Source organism: Phocoena sinus, chromosome 6 (assembly GCF_008692025.1).
Source record: "Phocoena sinus isolate mPhoSin1 chromosome 6, mPhoSin1.pri, whole genome shotgun sequence".
Classification (NCBI taxonomy): domain Eukaryota; kingdom Metazoa; phylum Chordata; class Mammalia; order Artiodactyla; family Phocoenidae; genus Phocoena; species Phocoena sinus.
In genome coordinates, this window is record NC_045768.1 from 3004620 (window position 1) to 3023456 (window position 18837).

The 18837-nt window shown below is 58.0% G+C and overlaps 2 protein-coding genes across 2 annotated transcripts in view; both read left to right on the top strand.

Moving 5' to 3' along the window:
- The first annotated feature begins 419 nt into the window (after window positions 1–419).
- Window positions 420–18837, top strand: part of COL5A1 (collagen type V alpha 1 chain) — a 163621-nt gene continuing 145203 nt past the window's right edge. Inside the window, 1 exon segment of the mRNA XM_032634394.1 lies at window positions 420–925. Within this exon segment, the coding sequence (XP_032490285.1) occupies window positions 808–925 (118 nt within the window). The 5' untranslated portion in view covers window positions 420–807.
- On the top strand, window positions 3135–4652 carry LOC116755242. The gene is made up of 2 exons (XM_032634393.1): window positions 3135–3942; window positions 4510–4652. Exons 1-2 carry the CDS (start codon window positions 3169–3171, stop codon window positions 4639–4641), a joined length of 906 nt encoding a protein of 301 aa, XP_032490284.1. The 5' UTR covers window positions 3135–3168; the 3' UTR covers window positions 4642–4652.

Genomic DNA, 18837 nt, shown 5'->3' on the forward strand with positions numbered 1-18837 from the left:
AGAAGAGGAGCTCTGAACTCCAAGTAAACGAAAAAGGCGGGGTGAGCGGCAACGTCCTTTTTAAACCCCAAATGATCGAACTCGGGGCCCCTCCACACTGGTTCTGGGGCTCGGCCAGGTGCGGGCACCTGTGGGGGCGGGGGGAAGCGCGGTGCGGCGTGGGCCGCCGGGCCCCGTCCGCCCGCGCTCGCCTGCAGAGCGGGGGGCGCCCGGCCCTCGCCGAGTCCCCGCCCGCCCCGGGCCAGCCCCTTCCTCGCTGCCGCTCGCCCGCTGGCCCCACCCCCTCGCCCGCTGCGCCCAGTGGGAGGCGGGGGCCGGCCCGGCCGAGCCGAGCGCCGGCTCTGATTTGCTGCGGGCGCGGGGGAGCCACGGCCTCCTCGGGTGCCGTCCCCGAGAGAGGGAGGGAGGGAAAGGGGGAAAAGTGCTCGGCGCCCGAGGCGAGGTCCGCACTCCTCGTTCGTCCCCGCGGCCGGCGCAGGACCTCACTCGAGCGCAGCGCCCACGGGGAGCGAGTCGCGGGCCGGCGGCGGCGGCGGCGGCGGCGAGGAGGAGGCCAGAAGGAGTCGGAGGAGGCGGGGGAGGTCAGGGCGAGCGAGCCGAGCGGGGTCCCGGCCGCCCCGCGGGCCAAGGTCGAGCCCTTCCGCCCGTGGGCGAGCGCGCCAGCCGACCCTCCAGAGAGCCACCGCCACAAAGAGAACGGGTCGGCGGCTGCTCCCATGATTCCCTAAAGTTGTGCCGGCCCCGCTGAGTTGTGCCCCGCGCCCCGTGCGTCCCCGCGCGCCCAACCCGCGCCCGCGCCCCGCCGGCATGGACGTCCACACCCGTTGGAAAGCGCGCAGCCCGCTCCTCCCGGGCGCCCCGCTGCTGTCCCCGCCGTTGCTGCTGCTGCTGCTGCTGCTGTGGGCGCCGCCTCCGAGCCGCGCAGGTAAGGGCGCTGGGCGCTCGGGCGCGGGGGGCCGGGGGGCCGGGGCCGGCGCGGCTGTCATCCCCGGGCGCCCGGCCTCTTCCGCGCGTGCACGACCTTCCCCCACTGGGCTGTGGAATGCACGGGCCGGGACTCCGAATGCCATTCGTTGGGGGCCCCGGAGAGGGAAACGCGCCGGCACAATACTCCCCACGTCAAACGGGCCGGCGGGTGGGGCTGTCGGGGAGCCGAGGAAGGGCTCTGCGTTGGATCAGCCGGAGGGCTTGTCCACCAGGCAGGCAAACTTTTGTCCCGAAACTTTGCGTTCTCTGTCCCACATCACAAGCGCGCAGCTCTGGCCCACACGGCCCCGCTGCAGAACTTCCTTTCCTGAAACCCGGGAAGGGTCGCCCCCTAGAGTCGCAGCGGGCCAGTTCCGGCCGGGCCTCCTGGGATGGGGGGCCGCTGGGGAGAATCCCAGCAGCTGAGCCCCCCAGCCCAGGACTTCTCCAAGCACCCTCTTCCTCTGCCTCCAGACCCGGCTGACTCTCCCTTTCCCAGGGAACAGAGCTTCCTGTGGTCCCCACCATCTGAGCACTCAGTGAGTGGTACTGGGGAGCCCCAGGGAGGGGTGGTGGAGAAGCCCTGCTCTAATCCCACCTCTCGACCTCCTGGAAGGCAGTTTTTCTTGGGTTAGCTGCCCAGAGACGGGATTCTTGGAGCAAAGGCGGGAGATGCTCTCGGAGTCTTGGCTGTGAGGGGTTCAGATGACACACAGATGTGGGACTCCTTCTGCCAGAGGTCTGCCCTTAGAAGGAGCTGTCTCCGGTGGATGGCGTCCACCAGGCCAGCACTGACAGTGAGCCTGCCTAGATGCTTGCAGTACCAGCTCTCTCCCACACAGCTTCCTGACGGGACAGTGGTTTTTCTAAGCATCACCTTTTGTGGTGACCTGTGGGATGGGACCTCACAAGCCTCAGTCGTCGGAGCCCGAGGCCCCGCAAGTCCTCTGGGGCCCCATTAACAGATGCAGAGACGAGGCTCAGAGCCGCTATGGCAGGGTCAAGGGAAGTGCGGGCAGAGGGATGGGACAGTGGCTCAGTGGACAGCAGGACCAGCCGGGGTCCCCTGTGAGAAGACACCGCTTTACTGCCTTCGCTCTTCTCTCCTCCGCTTTGTCATTTGAAGACATGTGGGAAGAATCACTTCCGTGTTCCACTTGCCAGTTAAGACATTCTGTCCCTTTTTCCTGGTACAGTGAGTGCTTGGTGGGCCAGAGGGGGTGAGCAGGAATCAGGGTGTCCAGCCAGTCAGGGGCTGGGGGAGCGGAGGGGAGCCTGGCCTGGCTCTGGGGACCTGGGATCTTAGCCCTGGGCTACCACCTACGTGCCCTGGATCCCAGGCTAACTGGCTTTGTGTTTCCCCCGGGGTCACTGGAGGTGGGGGACAGTAGCGGCCTCCAGAAAAGTGGCACGGAGCAGGGTGGGGATGTGGTCATGGGACCCCTGTAGGCCCAGGGCCATAGCCCTGTCCCAGCTCCTCTGCCGGGCTTTCCTCTAGGAAGTCAGGTGGGAATCCTTCAGGAGAGTCGCCACCCCCAAAAGCCGGGGCTGGGCACTGGCTGGGGAGCACACAGAGCATGCGTTCGCCTGGGTTTGGGGTCGGCTGTCTGTACCACTCCCCATCTCTGCCCCCCGCCCGTCTCCGGTTTCCCTTCCTAACTGAGTGTGGCGTGAGGTGGATGCCTGGACCGTGGCTGTAGAGCTGGACATTTTGCTCTTGTCGAAAAGACGCTGAGAGCCTGTGAAGAAGCCAGCCCTCTGGGTGGGTTTCACAGACCTCCCCTCACCGCCACGAGGGTGGGACCCTTTTGGAAGTCATCGTCAGTGCGTGGCCAGCGGGAACGGCTGTCCACTGACATGCGGGGGCGGGCGGGGGGGCAGGAGAGGCCGTCCGCAGGCAGCTCGTCTCTTCTCCATTTTGAGATCCACCAGATGTTTTTTGAGTTCCCTCTGAACATGGCTCTTTTTCCTACCTTCTTCTTGGCCAAGCGTGTGAAGGAATGAAAAGTCAGATCGCGTTTGGGGCCCGTTTAACATTGTAACGGGTAAAGGAGAGTAAGTGAAATGAAACATGACCCCAATATTTGGAAATTGAGGTCATCTCCTCGGCACATCATTGGTTGGCGCCAGTCACGTGATCGCTGTTGGCAATAATTTGGTGGGAAGAGTTGTCCAAATTTTGTGGGACTTGACAGACATCGCATGGTTAAATTTCCTCTGACTCAATCAAGTTGGCTGAAAAGACAGCCTTTTCCATCTCCTCCTCCCCTTCCCCCTCCTCCCCATAAGAGAGCAGTCAGTGGGAGGAGTTCAGAAGCCAAGCTGATTCCCCGAAGCCCTCTATCTCCTCTGGTCCAGATTTTAGTGGCTGCAGGGCTTGGAGCTCGGGTCGCCGCCCAGCGCTGTGACCACCCGGCAGTGGCCACGGGCAGGAGTTTCTTCCTTGGGAGGAAGCACAGAGTTCCCTTGTCCCGTGATGTCGCTCCATGGCTGTTCCTGGGGTGCTGGCCAGAGCCTGCCCCGTTACCCCACCCTTCAGATATCTCTGGACTCTCACGCAGCCACGCCCTTAGCCGAGCACAGCTGATGCCCGCCTGCCCCGCCCCTGCCCTCCGGCTGTCTGGCCCCGTCTCCCACCCCTGCCTCTTCCCTGGGCCACGGACATTGTTGGGTGGAGCAGAGGGGTGTGGGGAACCGACACCCACTGCCCCCTGCCCCTCACTGAATAACGGTGACAGTGAGCGCAGACTCGCTCTGAGCCCCCGAGGGTCGAGGATGAGTCACGCGCACCCCGAGGCCCCACTGCTGTGCCCACAGTGGAGCCTGGGATTTGCAGTGCGGAGCAGGGCAGGGTCCCTGGCCCCTGGGACGCCCGCACCCGTGGTACCGATTGGAATGAATTTGCTGGCATTTGCCTGGTCTGCTCTTAGCCCTGTGCCCACATCATCTCCTTGGACCCTCATCCCGGCCTGCAAGGTGAGGGGGGGTGCTGGCACTCTGAGAGGCCCAGGGAACAGGGGGCTGGGACTGCACGCTCTGGGTCAGTCTGGTCTCTGCACCTGGGCGCTGAGTGCGCTTCTCCACGGGGGAGGCCCAGTGCCTGGAGCTGCTGTCAGCCTGGGGCTCAGCCCAGACACGGCCCTGGGACCAGGGAGGGGTTCCATTGGGCCCCAGCAGACTGTTTCGGTTCCTTCCTGCCCCCTACACCCCTGCTTTTTATCCGAATGCTATCAAGGGGCACCCGGGGCCTGCAGTCTCCACTCCGCTTTCACCAGGCCCTTCACTCACTGGCGTGACCTGATGACCCCTGGAGGCTTTGCCTGCGCCGGCCCTGCTTGTGGGAAGGCTGAGGTGACAGAGCGCCCGGCTCCAGGGCCCACAGGCTGCTGCGAGGCACGCATGTGGACACCGTTGGTTGTACTGTTCATTCTCCTGCCCAGCGTGTCTGGAGGGTTGGCCCCTTGGGGAGATCTGGGGCAGCTTCCTGGAGGAGGTGTTGCTAAACTTGACCTTTCCTTTCTTCCCCTTCCTTTTGTTCCAAAGGGCCTCCTTCGCAGGTGCCCTCCTCCACCTCTGGCTTTTGTCTCCTCCGTGCCTCTTCCCCGCAGACGTCCCACCCCACCGCTTCACTGTTCTCCCGGAGCTGCTTCCCTTGGCTGGAAAGCCCCTCATTAACTTGGTTGGCAGGGCGCCTCCAGCACCGCCTGCCCCGGCAGTGCTGTGCCAGCAGAAGTGGCCGCTGTGAGATAGAGGGGGCCTCTGAGGGGACAGGAGGGAGGCCGGGGCCTTCCTTAACCCTCTCTGGGTTAAGAGATGATCTGAGGGATGCCGCCTGCCCTGGCCTGGGCGGGTCCTGCGCACTTTGGGTCCCCTGTTTGGGGAGGCAGGGGCGTGGGGGGGACAGTCCTTGGCAGTCAGATTGTTGAACCCAGGGCAGCGTGGACGGTTCCTCTGCCTCTAAGGGGTTGGCTGGGCGGGGGCCAGCCACCGTGCCTCAGCTTTCCTCTCTGGGAAACGGGGAGAAACGGCTTTCTCGCTTTGAGGGTGGTTATGGAGACTGAGGCGATCTACGGAGACCGCGTGTGGAATGTCGAGGCACAGGAAGCCCTGATGAGTGGAGGGTCTTATTGTAGCTACTGTTATGGGTGGTGTTTCTGCAAAAGGAAAAAGCGCAGGGTTGCCACGATCCTCTCTAAATGCGAGTATTCCAGCGGGAGCCCAGCTGAGGGAGGCGTGTCTGTCCAAGGAGGCTCTGGGGGCTGGTGAGACCCCCAGGCCTCTGCCACCCACAAGTGACTCAGCCCGGGCCCCCCCTCACTCTCCTCAGCACCCCCATATGCTCCGTGGGTCCATTTCCCACGACACCTCGTGGGGTCGCAGTGAAGGTCACCCCAGGCAGCGTACGTGAAAATGCTTTACAAGCCCGTTGGAGGGTTGTACGCCTGTGTGTGCGTTTGTGTGTATGTGTCCAAGCGTGTGTGTACATGTGATGTGAGTGTTCCCTTGGATGCATGTGTGTGACGTGTCCGTGCGTGTGTGGGTGTACACGTGTACACGAGTATGCACGCCCACATCCACGCACAGGTCCATGTGTTTTCAGGGTCTGCTCAGGCGGGGCCTGGTATGTTTGAGGTTCTCACGGCAAGGCCGCATCTCTCTCCTTATCGTGCCCCACCCCTGCGGGACTGGAGACGAGGAGATGACTCGTGGCCACGGAGCCCACTGGGCAGCCACGAGGCGTCGGGTCCAGCCCCGGCACAGACTCAGTCCAGCTGGGTCTGATCATCTAGTCTCTTTTTGCTCACAGGAGGGCGATGTTATATTATAGCTTCTGCTTCTCCCTCTGTTTATTTCTCCCTTGTAATCGACTCATCTGGTGTCAGCCCTTGGCCAAATGTTGGTTTTAAGCTTTCTGGCCTGGCTCGTGGAGACACTGAGGTCCTGAAGGTGGAGCCTGCGTTGGCCCTTCTCCCAGGCAGAGCTGCCCCTGCCACGGGACACGGCATGGAGACCCGGTGTGGGTGACGGCTCGGGGCCGGCGTCCCGCCCCACCCCCGCCAGCAGTGCACTTTGCCTCAGTTTCCCTATCTGCAGGAAGGAGTGATGGCTGTGACTCCTGCAGGATTTTCGAGAGGGTTCAGCGCATCGCGTGTCCAAAGCACAGAGCAAGCCCCTGTCACTATTACGTCCTCCCTGGGCCCCCAGGCAGCAGCAGGTCTGGGGTCCAGGGTGAGTTCTTGGCTCTGCTCACTGGCTGGCTGTATGAGTCACCCCTTCTGTCCTGTGAACCGTGGTGCCCCCTCGCGGGTGAGCATGAAAAGGGGTTACACAGCCCCCGGTGACCTTACTGGAGCCCTTGCTGCTACTTTTGCGGTCCGAGCCCCAGCATGGAGGCGCCTGCATCCCGGAGCAGTCGTGGGGCGGGTCACGTGCAGCACGCCGCTCCCCTTCTTCCTCAGGCCACCCCCACTGTACAAGGAGGAATGGGGGCCTCAGGGATGGGAATGGACCTGCCCATGTCCCGCCTCAAAGACTCTGGTCTTCTGCCCCAGAGACATGACGGTGGGTGATGGCTGGTGATCTGGAAGGACATCTGGGGCGGGTGCGTTGGGGGTTTTGCTAACTCAGACGTTGTTCCTGCACCCGCGCGGCCCCAGCGTCTGGGGCAAAGCCCATAGAATGAATGAATGAATGCTCCGTTGGATGCGTGGGGATTCGTGGTGGGGTGATGGGGGGGTTGCTCCGTGTTACATGTCATGCTGTCTGAGCCGTCATCCCATCAGCTTAGACTCACCCGCTAGTTTTTCTGGCAGGTTCCCAACCTATGTCATAACCCACAGTAGGAGTAAACGTCGCCACTCTTTGGTGACTCAGACCTAAGAAATGGTACCACAGTCTGACCCACTTTTCTCCACGTCTCATTACACAGAGCTCCAGGGGCCCGTTTCCTGCGATGTCTCTATGCATGAAATGGGGGATTCCTTTATTTCCTGTCTCCTAGACCTGTGTTCTTTTGGGAGAAATTCACTCTTCTGTCCTGTTCTTTTCTGCCAGCACCTTGGCAATAGGGATTTTATTGGTCTCTATTAAATTTTTAATAAATGCTATAAAATGACATCAAAATGTGCGTGTGTGACGGGAGTGATTTAACTAAAAACTCTGACTCTTGCATTGGAAGACTAGTGACCTAACAATGAAAAAGAGTGAGCATTTTAATCTGAATGGAAGGTGGGAAGCCATTGTCTTCCACTCTGCTGGCAGGGTAACCCAGAGCTCCGTGGGTGGGTGAGGCTTTAGTGGAATCCTTTCCTGTGTGGGTGCAGAGGAAATGCAGGAGAGGCTGGTCCTTTGTGGAGAAACTCCGGAGTGACAGTGGCTGTGCTTGAAGCATTTGCAGACCTCTAATGTGAGGCAGACCTGTGCCGGGCACCAGGCAGCAGGTGCACAGGTGAGCGGTAGGTAGGTGAGCATCCCAGCCCTGCAGGAGTTTCCGGTGCAGTGAGGGAATCAGACCTGTGAACAGGCGATTGTATCCAGTGAAGTGCGAAGTGGGAGGTAGTGAAACATTCATCAGCTAGTAGAGTGGTGCCACCAGACAATCAGGGGGAGGCACCCGCCAGCCCTTAGGCCACTGGCCAATCAGGGGGAGGTACTTGCCAGCCCCCAGTGGGGCTCTGGCCAATCAGAGGGAGGTACCTGCCAGTCCCAGTGGGGCTCTGGCCAATCAGAGGGAGGCACTTGCCAGCCCCTGGGCCACTGGCCAGTCAGAGGGAGGCACCTGCCAGCCCCTGGGTCACTGGCCAATCAGAGGGAGGTACCTGCCAGCCCCAGTGGGGCTCTGGCCACTCAGAGAGAGGTACCTGCCAGCCTCAGTGGGCCACTGGCCAATCAGAGGGAGCTACCTGCCAGCCCCAGTGGGGCTCTGGCCAATCAGAGACCAGCCCGTTTTGCCAGGGCCTGCGGCTTTTGGGGTCCCACCCAATGAGTTTGAAGGCAGGAGTCCCTTGGTGGAGGCAAGTGGCACTTTCCCATGTGTGTCTGTCCTCTGACTCCGGTTCATATTTAACCAAACCCTGCTCTGGGGTGTTACCTGTGGAGTGCCCTGCTCTGGGGTGCACCTGGACCAGGTGGGGTTGGCCCCATCCTGCAGATGTGCAAGGGGAGGCCGTGTGGGCCCAGCTGGCACAAAGGAGTGATGGTTGCCCTCTGTATCCCAGTGAAAATCACGCCCCGCCTTGGTGTAGGTCATTACCGGCATATAAACTGATACTAGGTGCCAGGTGAGGGGAGCTCCAGCAGCTTCCAGCTCTTCTTTGCCGTGGGACAGTCCCTTGGTGGCAGGGTCCTTGTGCTTCCGGAAGAGGTCCACGGCCTCCACCAACTGTGAGTAGCCTCTGCACCTCGGCCTCAATTCCTCCTTCACTTCTGATGCATAAAACTGGGTGTGCGTACAGTCCTGTCTTGCTAAATGTCAAGGTCTTCTTCTTTGGGGGGATAGTGGGCAGCTGTGCACCAGTGGGACCTGGGGCCCTGGCTCACGGGGGTCCGTTAGGGGACCCTGTTGGGTGGCAGGTGAGGGGAGAGCTGGCCGGGGCCCAGAGCCCTGCACAGGGGAGGGTGCAGCCGAGAAGGAAAGATGGGCCATTTCTGGCCCTGGGCCCGCAGGTTCAGTTTGCAAGGGCCCTGCCTGGGGAGATAGTGTCCTCACGTCCGCTGGGGTGAAGTCTCTGGGACCCGCCTTACCATTACTTCTCTTCTTTCGCGCTTTCTTTCTTTGGGGAGAATCTGAAAATGCTGACGGGCAGCCCTGGCTTCTCCTTCGAGGCAGTTCTGTGTTCTCCTGGGATGCGGGTGTGTTGACAGCCTCTGGCGTCAGTGTCCTGTGTAGACCTTGCTCTTCTAGGGAGAGACGGTCCCGCTTGGTTTTGAGCAGTGGGGGAGGAAGGGGCGCTGCACCTTCCATTCCTTTTAGACCAGAAAATGTTCACATCGAGAAGGCAGGGCGAATAGCTCATTCTTGGATAGAAGTGCAGGGAACAGGGCTTCTAAATGTAATTCTTTTCCAGGGAATTATTACTAATGTTATTTAGGTTCATAGTTTAAATTGTGGCCGTTTAGCTCAGAAAGCACTGCTTGGGCCATGGCTACGTGTCACTTAACTCTGGCATCCCGGGAGCATCCTGGGGTCCTCGGTGTGATCACTCCGGCACTCGGGAGGGCCTGGGATGGGGATGCAGGGCTCACACCCGGGCAGGGCGGTGGGGCGGCTCTGCCCAGCGATGCCAGGATCTCCGGGGGAGGAGTTGGAGCCGACCGAGAGTAGGGGGCATGGATGGGCGGCCAGTGGTCTCTCAGGACCTCCTCCCTCACCTGAAACAGGTGGACTGCAGGTGTCAGCATACATGACGGGGGTGGGCACCTCCGAGGGGAGGCGTGCCAGGAAGGAAGAGAGGAAGAGGCAGATGCTCCCCAGCCCCCGTGTCCTCCCCGCTTTCTTCACGGTGGCCCCACTTTCTGGAAGGAGCAGTGATGCTTTGCTTTCCTTCCCTGCCGGGGGGCAAGCTTGCCCTTCTCCTAAGGAAAGACTTTTATTCCGCAAGAGCGCAGTACAGAGCCTCAAGTGGGAAGGTTTACTCGGGCTCAGCTCTGAGAGTGTTATTATTATTGCCGTCGTCGTTGTTCGGGGAGGTTTCAAACACAGCACAGCAGATCGAGATCCTCCTGGGCTCGATGATCAGCCCAAGGACACTCTCGTGGTCCAGCCGCCACCCACTCCCGTCTACCCCGTTACTTTGAAGCCAATCCCTGACGTCAGGTCTCACGCAACTATTCCTCTGTGTTTACCGCACATCAAGAGTGAGTACTTCCGTCTCAGTGGGTGAGGGACGGTGGGCATCCCCACCCAAGGGACACAGAGAAGGAGCTCAGCCAGGTCCAGTGCCCTAAGTGGGAGGGTGGGCGCCGCCGCCCCGCGGGCTCTCAGCTCCCTGGTGAGCTGAGAGGGCAGGCCCCTTGCTTCCTGCCTGTCCCGGTGTGCCTGGGCCCAGCACAGGTGCTGAGGCACCTAGGAAAGCCTCTCTGAGCCTCAGTACCCCATCTGTGAAATGGGCATAAACTAGTACCTGTCTCAGAGGCCTGCTGGGAGGACTAAAGGCTCTTGTCATTATGTTGCCCTGTGTTAAAGCCACGACGTCAGCATTCGGAACCCCCAGGAATGTTCCAGCCACAGGCCTGGGCCCCAGCCCGCAGCTTCGCTGGCATTTTGCAGAGGGTGGAGTCCTCTGGGCGTGGGGCGCTGGCTTGGGGTTGCCTGGGAGCACAGGAGGCTGGTGAGCAGGTCCAGTTTCCTGCGAGGTGGGCTTTGACGGGCTTCAGCAAGGGATCCGGGTGAGACCAGAGCTTCAGCAGCCATGGGGCCCCGCCTCACGGCTCCGGGCTTCAAGGGTCTGAGGTGGAGCCTGGGGCCTGCCGCTCGAGTTCTGATGCCAGTGACCAGTCGAGGGCACTTTGGGAAATGTGGGGTGTACCAGATGGGAAGGTCTGAACCTCCTCCTGGCCCTCCCTCTCCCTGTGTGGGTCCAGCCTCTGTGGCCAGCTGACAGTCAGCCTCTCTTCTGACTTTCGAAAGGAAAGTTCAGGAGATGAGGCTGGGAAGCAGTGATGCATCAGTGCACGGAGAATGGACCCCCGGCTGTGTGACCTCGAAAGCTTTACTTAACCTCTCTGATCCAAGTTAGCTCATCTCCAAACCAGAGGTACTGGTACCACCTGGAAGGAGGTGACCTGCGTGTGGACATAGGGCCCTTCCTGGGGTGTCCTGCATCCCGTTTTCAATGCAGGACAGCAAATGCTAGATCACAGTGATAACAGTAACTGCCTTTGTTAATTATTCTATATCATTGTTGTTATTTTGTATTGTTGTTATGACTGGTGGAGCTCACAGAGGCAGTAATTGCATAAAGTTTCTATAAAGTGCTTGAAAGTAGGAATAAAGCTGCCACTCGCAGGTTCGGGGCTACAGCTGGGCCTCAGAGGAGGCTGAACTGTCAGTGCAAAGGGCCCAGTTAGGGCCCCGGGCGGGGAGTGAGTCCAGGTGGGGCAGGGGGTGCAGTTTGCAGTTAATACTTGGGGTGGGGGCTCTGTGGAACCTTCCACTGCGTTTATTTATTTATATAAATTTATTTACTTATTTATTTATTTATTTTTGGCTGCGTTGGGTCTTCGTTGCCGCGCGCGGGCCTTCTCTAGTTGCGGCGAGCGGGGGCTACTCTTGGTTGTGGTGCGCGGGCTTCTCATTGCGGTGGCTTCTCTTGCTGCAGAGCACGGGCTGTAGGCGCCCAGGCTTCGGTAGTTGTGGCACGCGGGCTCAGTAGTTGTGGCTCACGGGCTCAGTTGCTCCGTGGCGTATGGGATCTTCCTGGACCAGGGCTCGAACCCGTGTCCCCTGCATTGGCAGGCGGATTCTTAACCACTACGCCACCAGGGAAGTCCCTTCCACTGCATTTAATGTGGGAGCTATCTCCGGCTCGTTTCCTTTGCCAGGAGTGTGGGGCTCTGATGGTGCACACGCCCAGCCCCTGGGGAAGGAGTTGGCTATTTTACCGGGAGGGCTCACAGAGTCAGTGATCTGGCCTCTGGCCTTGGGGTCGTTTTGCAGGTGAATAAACTCAGACCTAGAGGACTTGGGGGTCTCCAGGGTCACAGGCTGCTGAAAGCAGGGCGGCAGGGGGAGCAGGCCCCAGCATCTGGCTCCGTCACCCACTGGTGGGCTGTGCTCAGCTTCCCGAGGCTGGGGGAACCCGGTGGTCTCGGAGCTCTGCCATTGGGGGACGGTGTCTGAGCCTCGAAGACTTGTTCTGAGATTCCGAGGCTGCAAGGGAACTCAGGTGTCCAGTCCCAGGGTTCCTTCTGTCTAGGGCAGACCTGATGACGGTTGTTTGCCGGGCACCTCCGTCGGGGAGCTCACCCTGTGCAGGCAGATGGCACCCAGACGGACTGTGCCTGAGCCTGGCCTCCAGAGCCCATGGTTTCAACCTTTATGTCACCAAACCTGGGGCTTGTGAGCCTCTTCAAGCTTCCTTGCTCGCAGAGCTAGAACAAAAGCTGCACCCAAGTGGAGACGCTCACTCTTTTCTTTCATTTCACGCCTTCCCCGCTGTGGTATTCCCGCCAGGAGGCAGCCTGTCCTCGCACACCCTCACACACCCTGCAGCGCCTTGGGCCCCTCGGTGTGGACAGGCTCCCACCTCCCCTTCCTGGCCAGGGCCTGTCCGATTACAAACAGCTGTCTGGCCCGCAAGCAGGACTTACGAACCCAGGGGAGGGCTGTTGTCGAGGGCTGGGAGGCATGGGAGGGGGTCCGCTCCTTAGAGAGCTGCCTCCCACCCCTCTGTGAGCCAGTGGGGATCAGCTGAGGGATGGTCAGCCTCTGGGCCTGGAGGATGAGGGACAGCTGGTCCCATCTGGCCCTGGGGTCACCGCCCCTTCAGGGCCTTTCCTTAACCCAGCAACTGAAATGTGAATTACGTTCAAAGAGCATATGATACAAGAAAGAGGAGTGTCTGCTTGAGAATTTTCTCGGAAGGTGAAGAGTCAGAGAGATCTCTCCCTCCCTCCCTCCTTCTCTCTCCCTCCCTCCCTCCTTCTCTCTCCCTCCCTCCCTCCTTCTCTCTCCCTCCCTCCCTCCTTCTCTCTCCCTCCCTCCCTCCTTCTCTCTCCCTCCCTCCCTCCTTCTCTCTCCTTCCATCCCTCCCTTCCTTTCTTACCCTAAGTGCTTTCACACGTTGTTTCCTGTCATCAGGAAAGATGTCCTGATGACATCTTCCCTAGGTAAGAGGTATCCCCATTTTACAGGCAAGAAAACTGAGGCTCACAGGAGCCCCACAGCCAGTAAGTGGCAGATTTGGAGACTTTTTTTTTTTTTTTTTTTTTGGAACCTTTAAAATAGCATTTGAGTTGTGGAAATTGGGTTTCGTCCAGCCTCCTGGGAACAGGGCCTTCCGAGAGCAGATATCACGGTGAGTTGGGGTTTCAGCCCCATCTTCTTCTCTGGGGTCTTCATCCCGGCAGAGAGGGGGAGGTGGGTGAAACCTGGTGGCTGCCCTCCCCCTGTCTCCGGGGCCCAGGCTGGGGGTGGGCGCCTGCCTGGTGTCAGGAGGAAGTGCTGTATTCAGCACCCACATTCCAAAGCCCCCTTGAGTCCTGGGCTGCCCTGGGTCCTCCTCATGCTTCTTGGATCAGATCTGCAGGATTAGATCTTGAGCCCAGCGTTCAGCTGTGTTTGTATACAGGGGTGAGCTGCCCTGGATGAGTCATTTTTTCCATTTTAGTGGGGAGGAAGGAGTGATAGGAGAGGATTATAGCCAGGGAGGTCCTGCCTGTTTAATATCGGTTCACACACGACGAGAGAGACACGTGGGGCTCGGTGCCCACAAGCCAAATGTTGCACAGGATAAGGGTAGGGCACGCTTCAAGCCGCTGCCCCTCTGAAGGCGAGGTGGGGACTGAGCCGCCCATGAGACGTTCCAAGAGTGAAGCTGGTGCAGCTAAGCCGTCACCTCTGCTGGGTCAGGGCAGAATCTACATCTTTAAACCATCAGCATTTCAGAAAAGAAAAGTAAAAAACCCTGAGAGAAGCAATGCCCAGAGGTCTGATTTCTGAGCCCGCCCTTTATCTTAGGAGAGTCAACAGGCTTGCCAAGGACTGGGCTCAAGAATTCTGCTCTTGGGGCTTCCCTGGTGGCGCAGTGGTTGAGAGTCCGCCTGTCGATGCAGGGGACGCGGGTTCGTGCCCCGGTCCGGGAAGATCCCACAGGCCGCCGAGCGGCTGGGCCCGTGAGCCATGGCCGCTGAGCCTGCGCGTCCGGAGCCTGTGCTCCGCAACGGGAGAGGCCCACGACAGTGAGAGGCCCGCGTACCGCAAAAAAAAAAAAAAAAAAAAAAAGAATTCTGCTGTTGGTTTTCCCTGAGGATGGATCATGAGTCCTAGAGAATTGTCAGAGCCCTCCGAAATTTTGCTACTTGGGTGGCCCACCTACCCCACTGACTGGGCCAGGCAGGTTCTACTGGGAAAAGTTAGGGGGTTGCAGCTTATTTGAAGCCACGGGAATACACTCATCCTGCACATGTGGCCCCAGGCGTTTCTAGATGAAGGTCACGTCATTGGGCAGAAGTCACGGTAGACAGTGGGGAAAGCAAGTCCCCAGTTCACCGTCATGACATCCAAGCCTCACTTTTCAAGACCAGGTGTGGGCGTGGTCACCTAGAGGCCAAGGGAGGTACTGCAGCCCAGCTCTACCTGCCGTGGAAACCTGGGTGAGGCTGGGGGGCTGGGGCTGCCTCGCTCTTGAGCTGTGACCTCAGAAACGTCATGTCTCTTCCATGTCTCTTGTTTCTTCACGTGCAAAATAGAGCTGGGGATGTCTTCCTCGTAGAGAGTTTAAGGAGGCGCGGTTTGGATCTCCACCCACACAGGGTCTCTGGGTATGTCACATCCCACCGTGTCTGCAGGAGCTGTGGGATGGAGGTGAAGATGCTTGGTGAGCCTGGAGGGTGTCAGCCGACGTGCTTTGAGCTGGCTCTCCAAAGCAGGGTGGGCGGACGTGAGGGGGCCTGGGCTATTCCGGGTGGAGGATGGGGGCCCCTCACTGTCTGGCAGAGGTGGGTATTCTGGGCCTGATGCCCCTGGAGAGGCCAGAGGAGAGAGGAAGCAGGAGATCTGCCAGGGTCCCTCTGGAGTTCAGTCAGGCGACTGTGGGAGAACAGCCCAGGGAGTGCACAGGATGGAATCTGGGGGCTCAGGGCTGTGCTGGATTGTCACACACCCCAGATCTTTCACGGGATCCCCAAGCAAATGACCCGTTTGCAGCAGGGTGTGTGTGTGAGCGTGTGTGATGTGTGTGAGTGTGTGTGCCTGCGTTTGTGCACGTCATGTGCACCTAAGCAGGCGTGAGCACCGTCCTCCTGGTGTCCCCTGCCCCGTGAGCACTGATGCGCTGTGTCCTGGTGCCTTACGCTCACGATTTCTTACTCCACCCAACAAACCCGTGAGGTCAGTCGTGTGAGGATTTGTCCGGGCGAGTCAGCCAACAGGGAGGAGACGGGGGATTAGAACATGGCTTCTGCGGGACCCCAGGCTACCTGCTCTGCGAAGACCCACTCCTCCGTCTTCTGGCTCATTTCCCCAGCTGTCACCCTGCTTCTTGCCTTTAATCCGTCCAGGCCCTTTCACCTCAGGCCCCTTTCATTCCAGAATCAATCATCTTACCCTATAACTAATGTCCAGAAACTCTTTCGGCTGTGATTTGGAATTCTTTAAATACGGTCAGCTTCTGCCTGCCCTTCTTCACTTCCGAGCCCTGACCCTGACCTGCTTCTGTCCTCCAGGACTTCTGGGCAGGTGGCGGGATCGCTCACGTTGTCCCAGGACGCCGCCTCCTGCGCCCCACCACCCCCCAGCATGGATTCCGAGCTTCACGTGCTCAAAGCTGCCCTCCCCGGGACGGCTGCTCTTGCCGAGCCTGGGCTGCCTCTGGGTTTCCACGATCTGCCCTCCTGTGCTGAATTTAAGCCCCAATAAAAGCACTGGGCCTCCAGGCATGTGCCTTTCCCCATAAACTTTGATGCCTGGTCAATGTCTTGGCCAAAAAAAAAAAAAAAAAAATCCTCTGAAGAGGGGTAGTCTGGTCTCTTTCTAGTCACTTATTAAAATGTTTTCTGGTCTGATGTCTGTAGTAGTGGAAGCAGCCATGAAAAACTGCCCCCAGGAAAAGCCCTGACATCTGTGCTGTTCTGAGCACCCACCCATCTCTGGGGTTCATCAGCTGCACGCTTGGTGCATTTTTCTCTGACGACTCACTGCTTTCTCTCCTCTCGCAGCCCAGATTCTTCCTTCCACTTTGACTTCCCAGTGCCCTGGGAAGCTCCGTGCTGCTGTTGTCACCCAGCCGGTGCCAAGGGGCCAGATCCGGCCTGATGCTGGCCAGGTGTGCAGCGCTTTCTGTCCCGGCTTTCCCAGCCTCCCTGACGGAGCGTGGGGCAGGGCGGCCTGGCTGGGGCGCTCTCTTGGCCTGGGAAACGGTGCCCTGGGTCTGGTGTTCATCGTGTCTGGGCCCAAGCCTGTAACCCAAAACTCCGGAGCTGTTGGCCATGGGAGGAATTGTTGCCTGGGGAACTTGTGTCTGCGCATCTCCGTGTGCCCTGCTGCCAGTTAGGCGCGTGGTGGGAAACTCTCTAGAAACACTGCTTCTGGATTAAACCTGCCCAGTGTCTTTGTGGGCGCCCACAGCGTTGTGGGAAGCAAGCGTGTGTGGCTTTGCCAAGGGGCTGGTTGAAGAGACCGCCTTCCTAAAATGCAGTTCAACATTTAAGGAGCACCTGCGGTCTGCACACTGCTGTACCAGGGCAGTCGGACGCGGCCCTGTGTGAAGGGCTCACGGCCTGGCCCGGGGGGTGCCAGGGGAAGACCCTGCCCGACATGCACTGGCCCTGAGGCCTTGGAAACGGGGGCTCCCCGTCCTGGAGTCAGGGCCCCTGGCTTTTTCCGGTCCAAGCAAGTGTCACTTTCCTTGTGCTGCCCTGTTCTTACGACAGTACCCCGAAGGAGGAAGAGCATTTCTGGACCCTGAGCGTCAGAGGTCAGTTGAAGACCCGCGCTGATGGCGTGGGTGGAGCCAGGGCAAGGCCGGCCCCTGACTGTCCAGCTGTGTCCCTCTCCTGGAGTGTTTCCCCCTACTTCTCTTCCCTCTTTAGTTATATATGTATATATGTTTTTTTCAATTAAAAATGATACATGTTCATTATAGGCATTTTAGAAAATAAGAAAAAGTATAAAGAAGAAAATAAATATCACCCATAACCCCCAGGCTCAAACTTCACTGGGTCTGAGTACAAACGATAAGGAACGGAAGGAAATACCTCATGGGCTGATCTGGAAACTCTTGGCGCGGGTGGGGGGTGGTCCTACTCAGGGGCCTTGTCCCCCACGGGGCACTCCCTCCCTGAAGGGGAAGGCCTCCGACCCCAGCACAGTTGGCTTGGACGTTCTCATTTCACTTGGAAGGGAAGGCATTCTGTTCACATCCATGATGGCCTGTAAAAAGCCTCATTTACTTGAAGAGTCTCCTAGTGTTGGGTGTTGGGCTGTTTCCCGTTTTTTGGATATTGTCAGTATCTGTGTGTCAGTGAAGCGTGCTGACTTGGATTTTCCCTGAGCCACATCCGCTGTGGAGGCTCACACTTACCCTCTTGGGCTGCACTTGGGGGAGGAGAGCATCCTGGGGGGGGTCTGGCTGAGGAGCAGAACCTCCCCTCTGTGTGGGGCGTGAAGGGGGTGCGTAGGCATTGCTCTGTGGCTTTTAAGGCCTGGCACCCACAGGAATTTAGGGTTTGATAAAGGCAGCCTTTCAAGTTGGCTGGGAAAGGAAGGATTGATTAGTCATTGAAATGGGCTGGGTTAGGGAAGAAGCCATCTGGGAAAAAGAACTTGGATCCTGCCTCAGTCCTGCACCAAAATGCATTCCAGATGGACCAGCGATGTGAACTTGAAAAACGAAACCATAAAACTACTAGAAGAAAATACGGGAGACTGGGTTTTATGATCTTGGGATGAGAAGGCCTTTCTCTGTATGACAGAGAAATCCTAGAAGTTACGAAAGAAAAAAATTGACCCCATAAAAGTCGAGATTTTCTCTCTGGCCAAAACAAACCCCCCAGACAACCCATCACTATAAAAAAAGAATATGAAAATACGTGTATCACAGAAAAGGGATTGATCTTTATAATGTGTTGTTGGATTCGGTTTGCTAGTATTTTTTTTTTTTTTTTTGCGGTACGCGAGCCTCTCACTGTTGTAGCCTCTCCTGTTGCGGAGCACAGGCTGTGAACGCGCAGGCTCAGCGGCCATGGCTCACAGGCCCAGCCGCTCCGCAGCATGTGGGATCTTCCCGGACCGCGGCACGAACCCATGTCCCCTGCATCAGCAGGCGGACTCCCAACCACTGCGCCACCAGGGAAGCCCCGGTTTGCTAGTATTTTGTTGAGGATTTTTGTGTCTATGTTCATCAGTGATATTGGCCTGTAATTTTCTTCTTTTGTGATATCTTTGTCTGGTTTTGGTATCAGGGTGACGGTGGCCTCGTAGAATGAGTTTGGGAGTGTTCCTCCCTCTGCAATTCTTTGGGAAGAGTTTGAGAAGGATGGGTGTTAGCTCTTCTCTAAATGTTTGATAGAATTTGCCTGTGAAGCCATCTGGTCCTGGACTTTTGTTTGTTGGAAGATTTTTTTTTTTTTCTTCTGGACCGGGGCACGAACCCGTGTCCCGAACCCGTGTCCCCTGCATCGGCAGGCGGACTCTCAACCGCTGCGCCGCCAGGGAAGCCCTGTTGGAAGATTTTTAATCACAGTTTCGATTTCATTACTTGTGATTGGTCTGTTCATATTTTCTATTTCTTCCTGGTTCAGTCTTGGAAGGTTGTACTTTTCTAAGAATTTGTCCATTTCTTCCAGGTTGTCCATTTTATTGCCATAGAGTTGTTTGTAGTAGTCTCTTATGATCCTTTGTGTTTCTGTGGTGTCAGTTGTAACTTCTTTTTCATTTCTAATTTTATTGATTTGAGTCCTCTTCCTTTAATAAAAACAAAAATAAACAAATGGGACCTAATTAAACTTAAAAGCATTTGCACAGCTTAGGAAACCATAAACAAGACGAAAAGACAACCCTCAGTGGGAGAAAATATTTGCAAATGAAGCAACTGACAAAGGATTAATCTCCAAAATATACAAACAGCTCATGCAGCTTGATATCAAAAAAACAAACAACCCAGTCAAAAAACGGGTGGAAGACCTAAGTAGACATTTCTCCAAAGAAAGCAT

Excerpts from the sequence above, each read along its gene's own strand:
- LOC116755242 (XM_032634393.1), top strand. The coding sequence starts at position 3,169 with ATGGTTAAATTTCCTCTGACTCAATCAAGTTGGCTGAAAAGACAGCCT. Across the intron at positions 3,943-4,509 it reads CCCTCATCCCGGCCTGCAAG|GGCCTCCTTCGCAGGTGCCC; the intron begins GTGAGGGGGGGT and ends TTTGTTCCAAAG.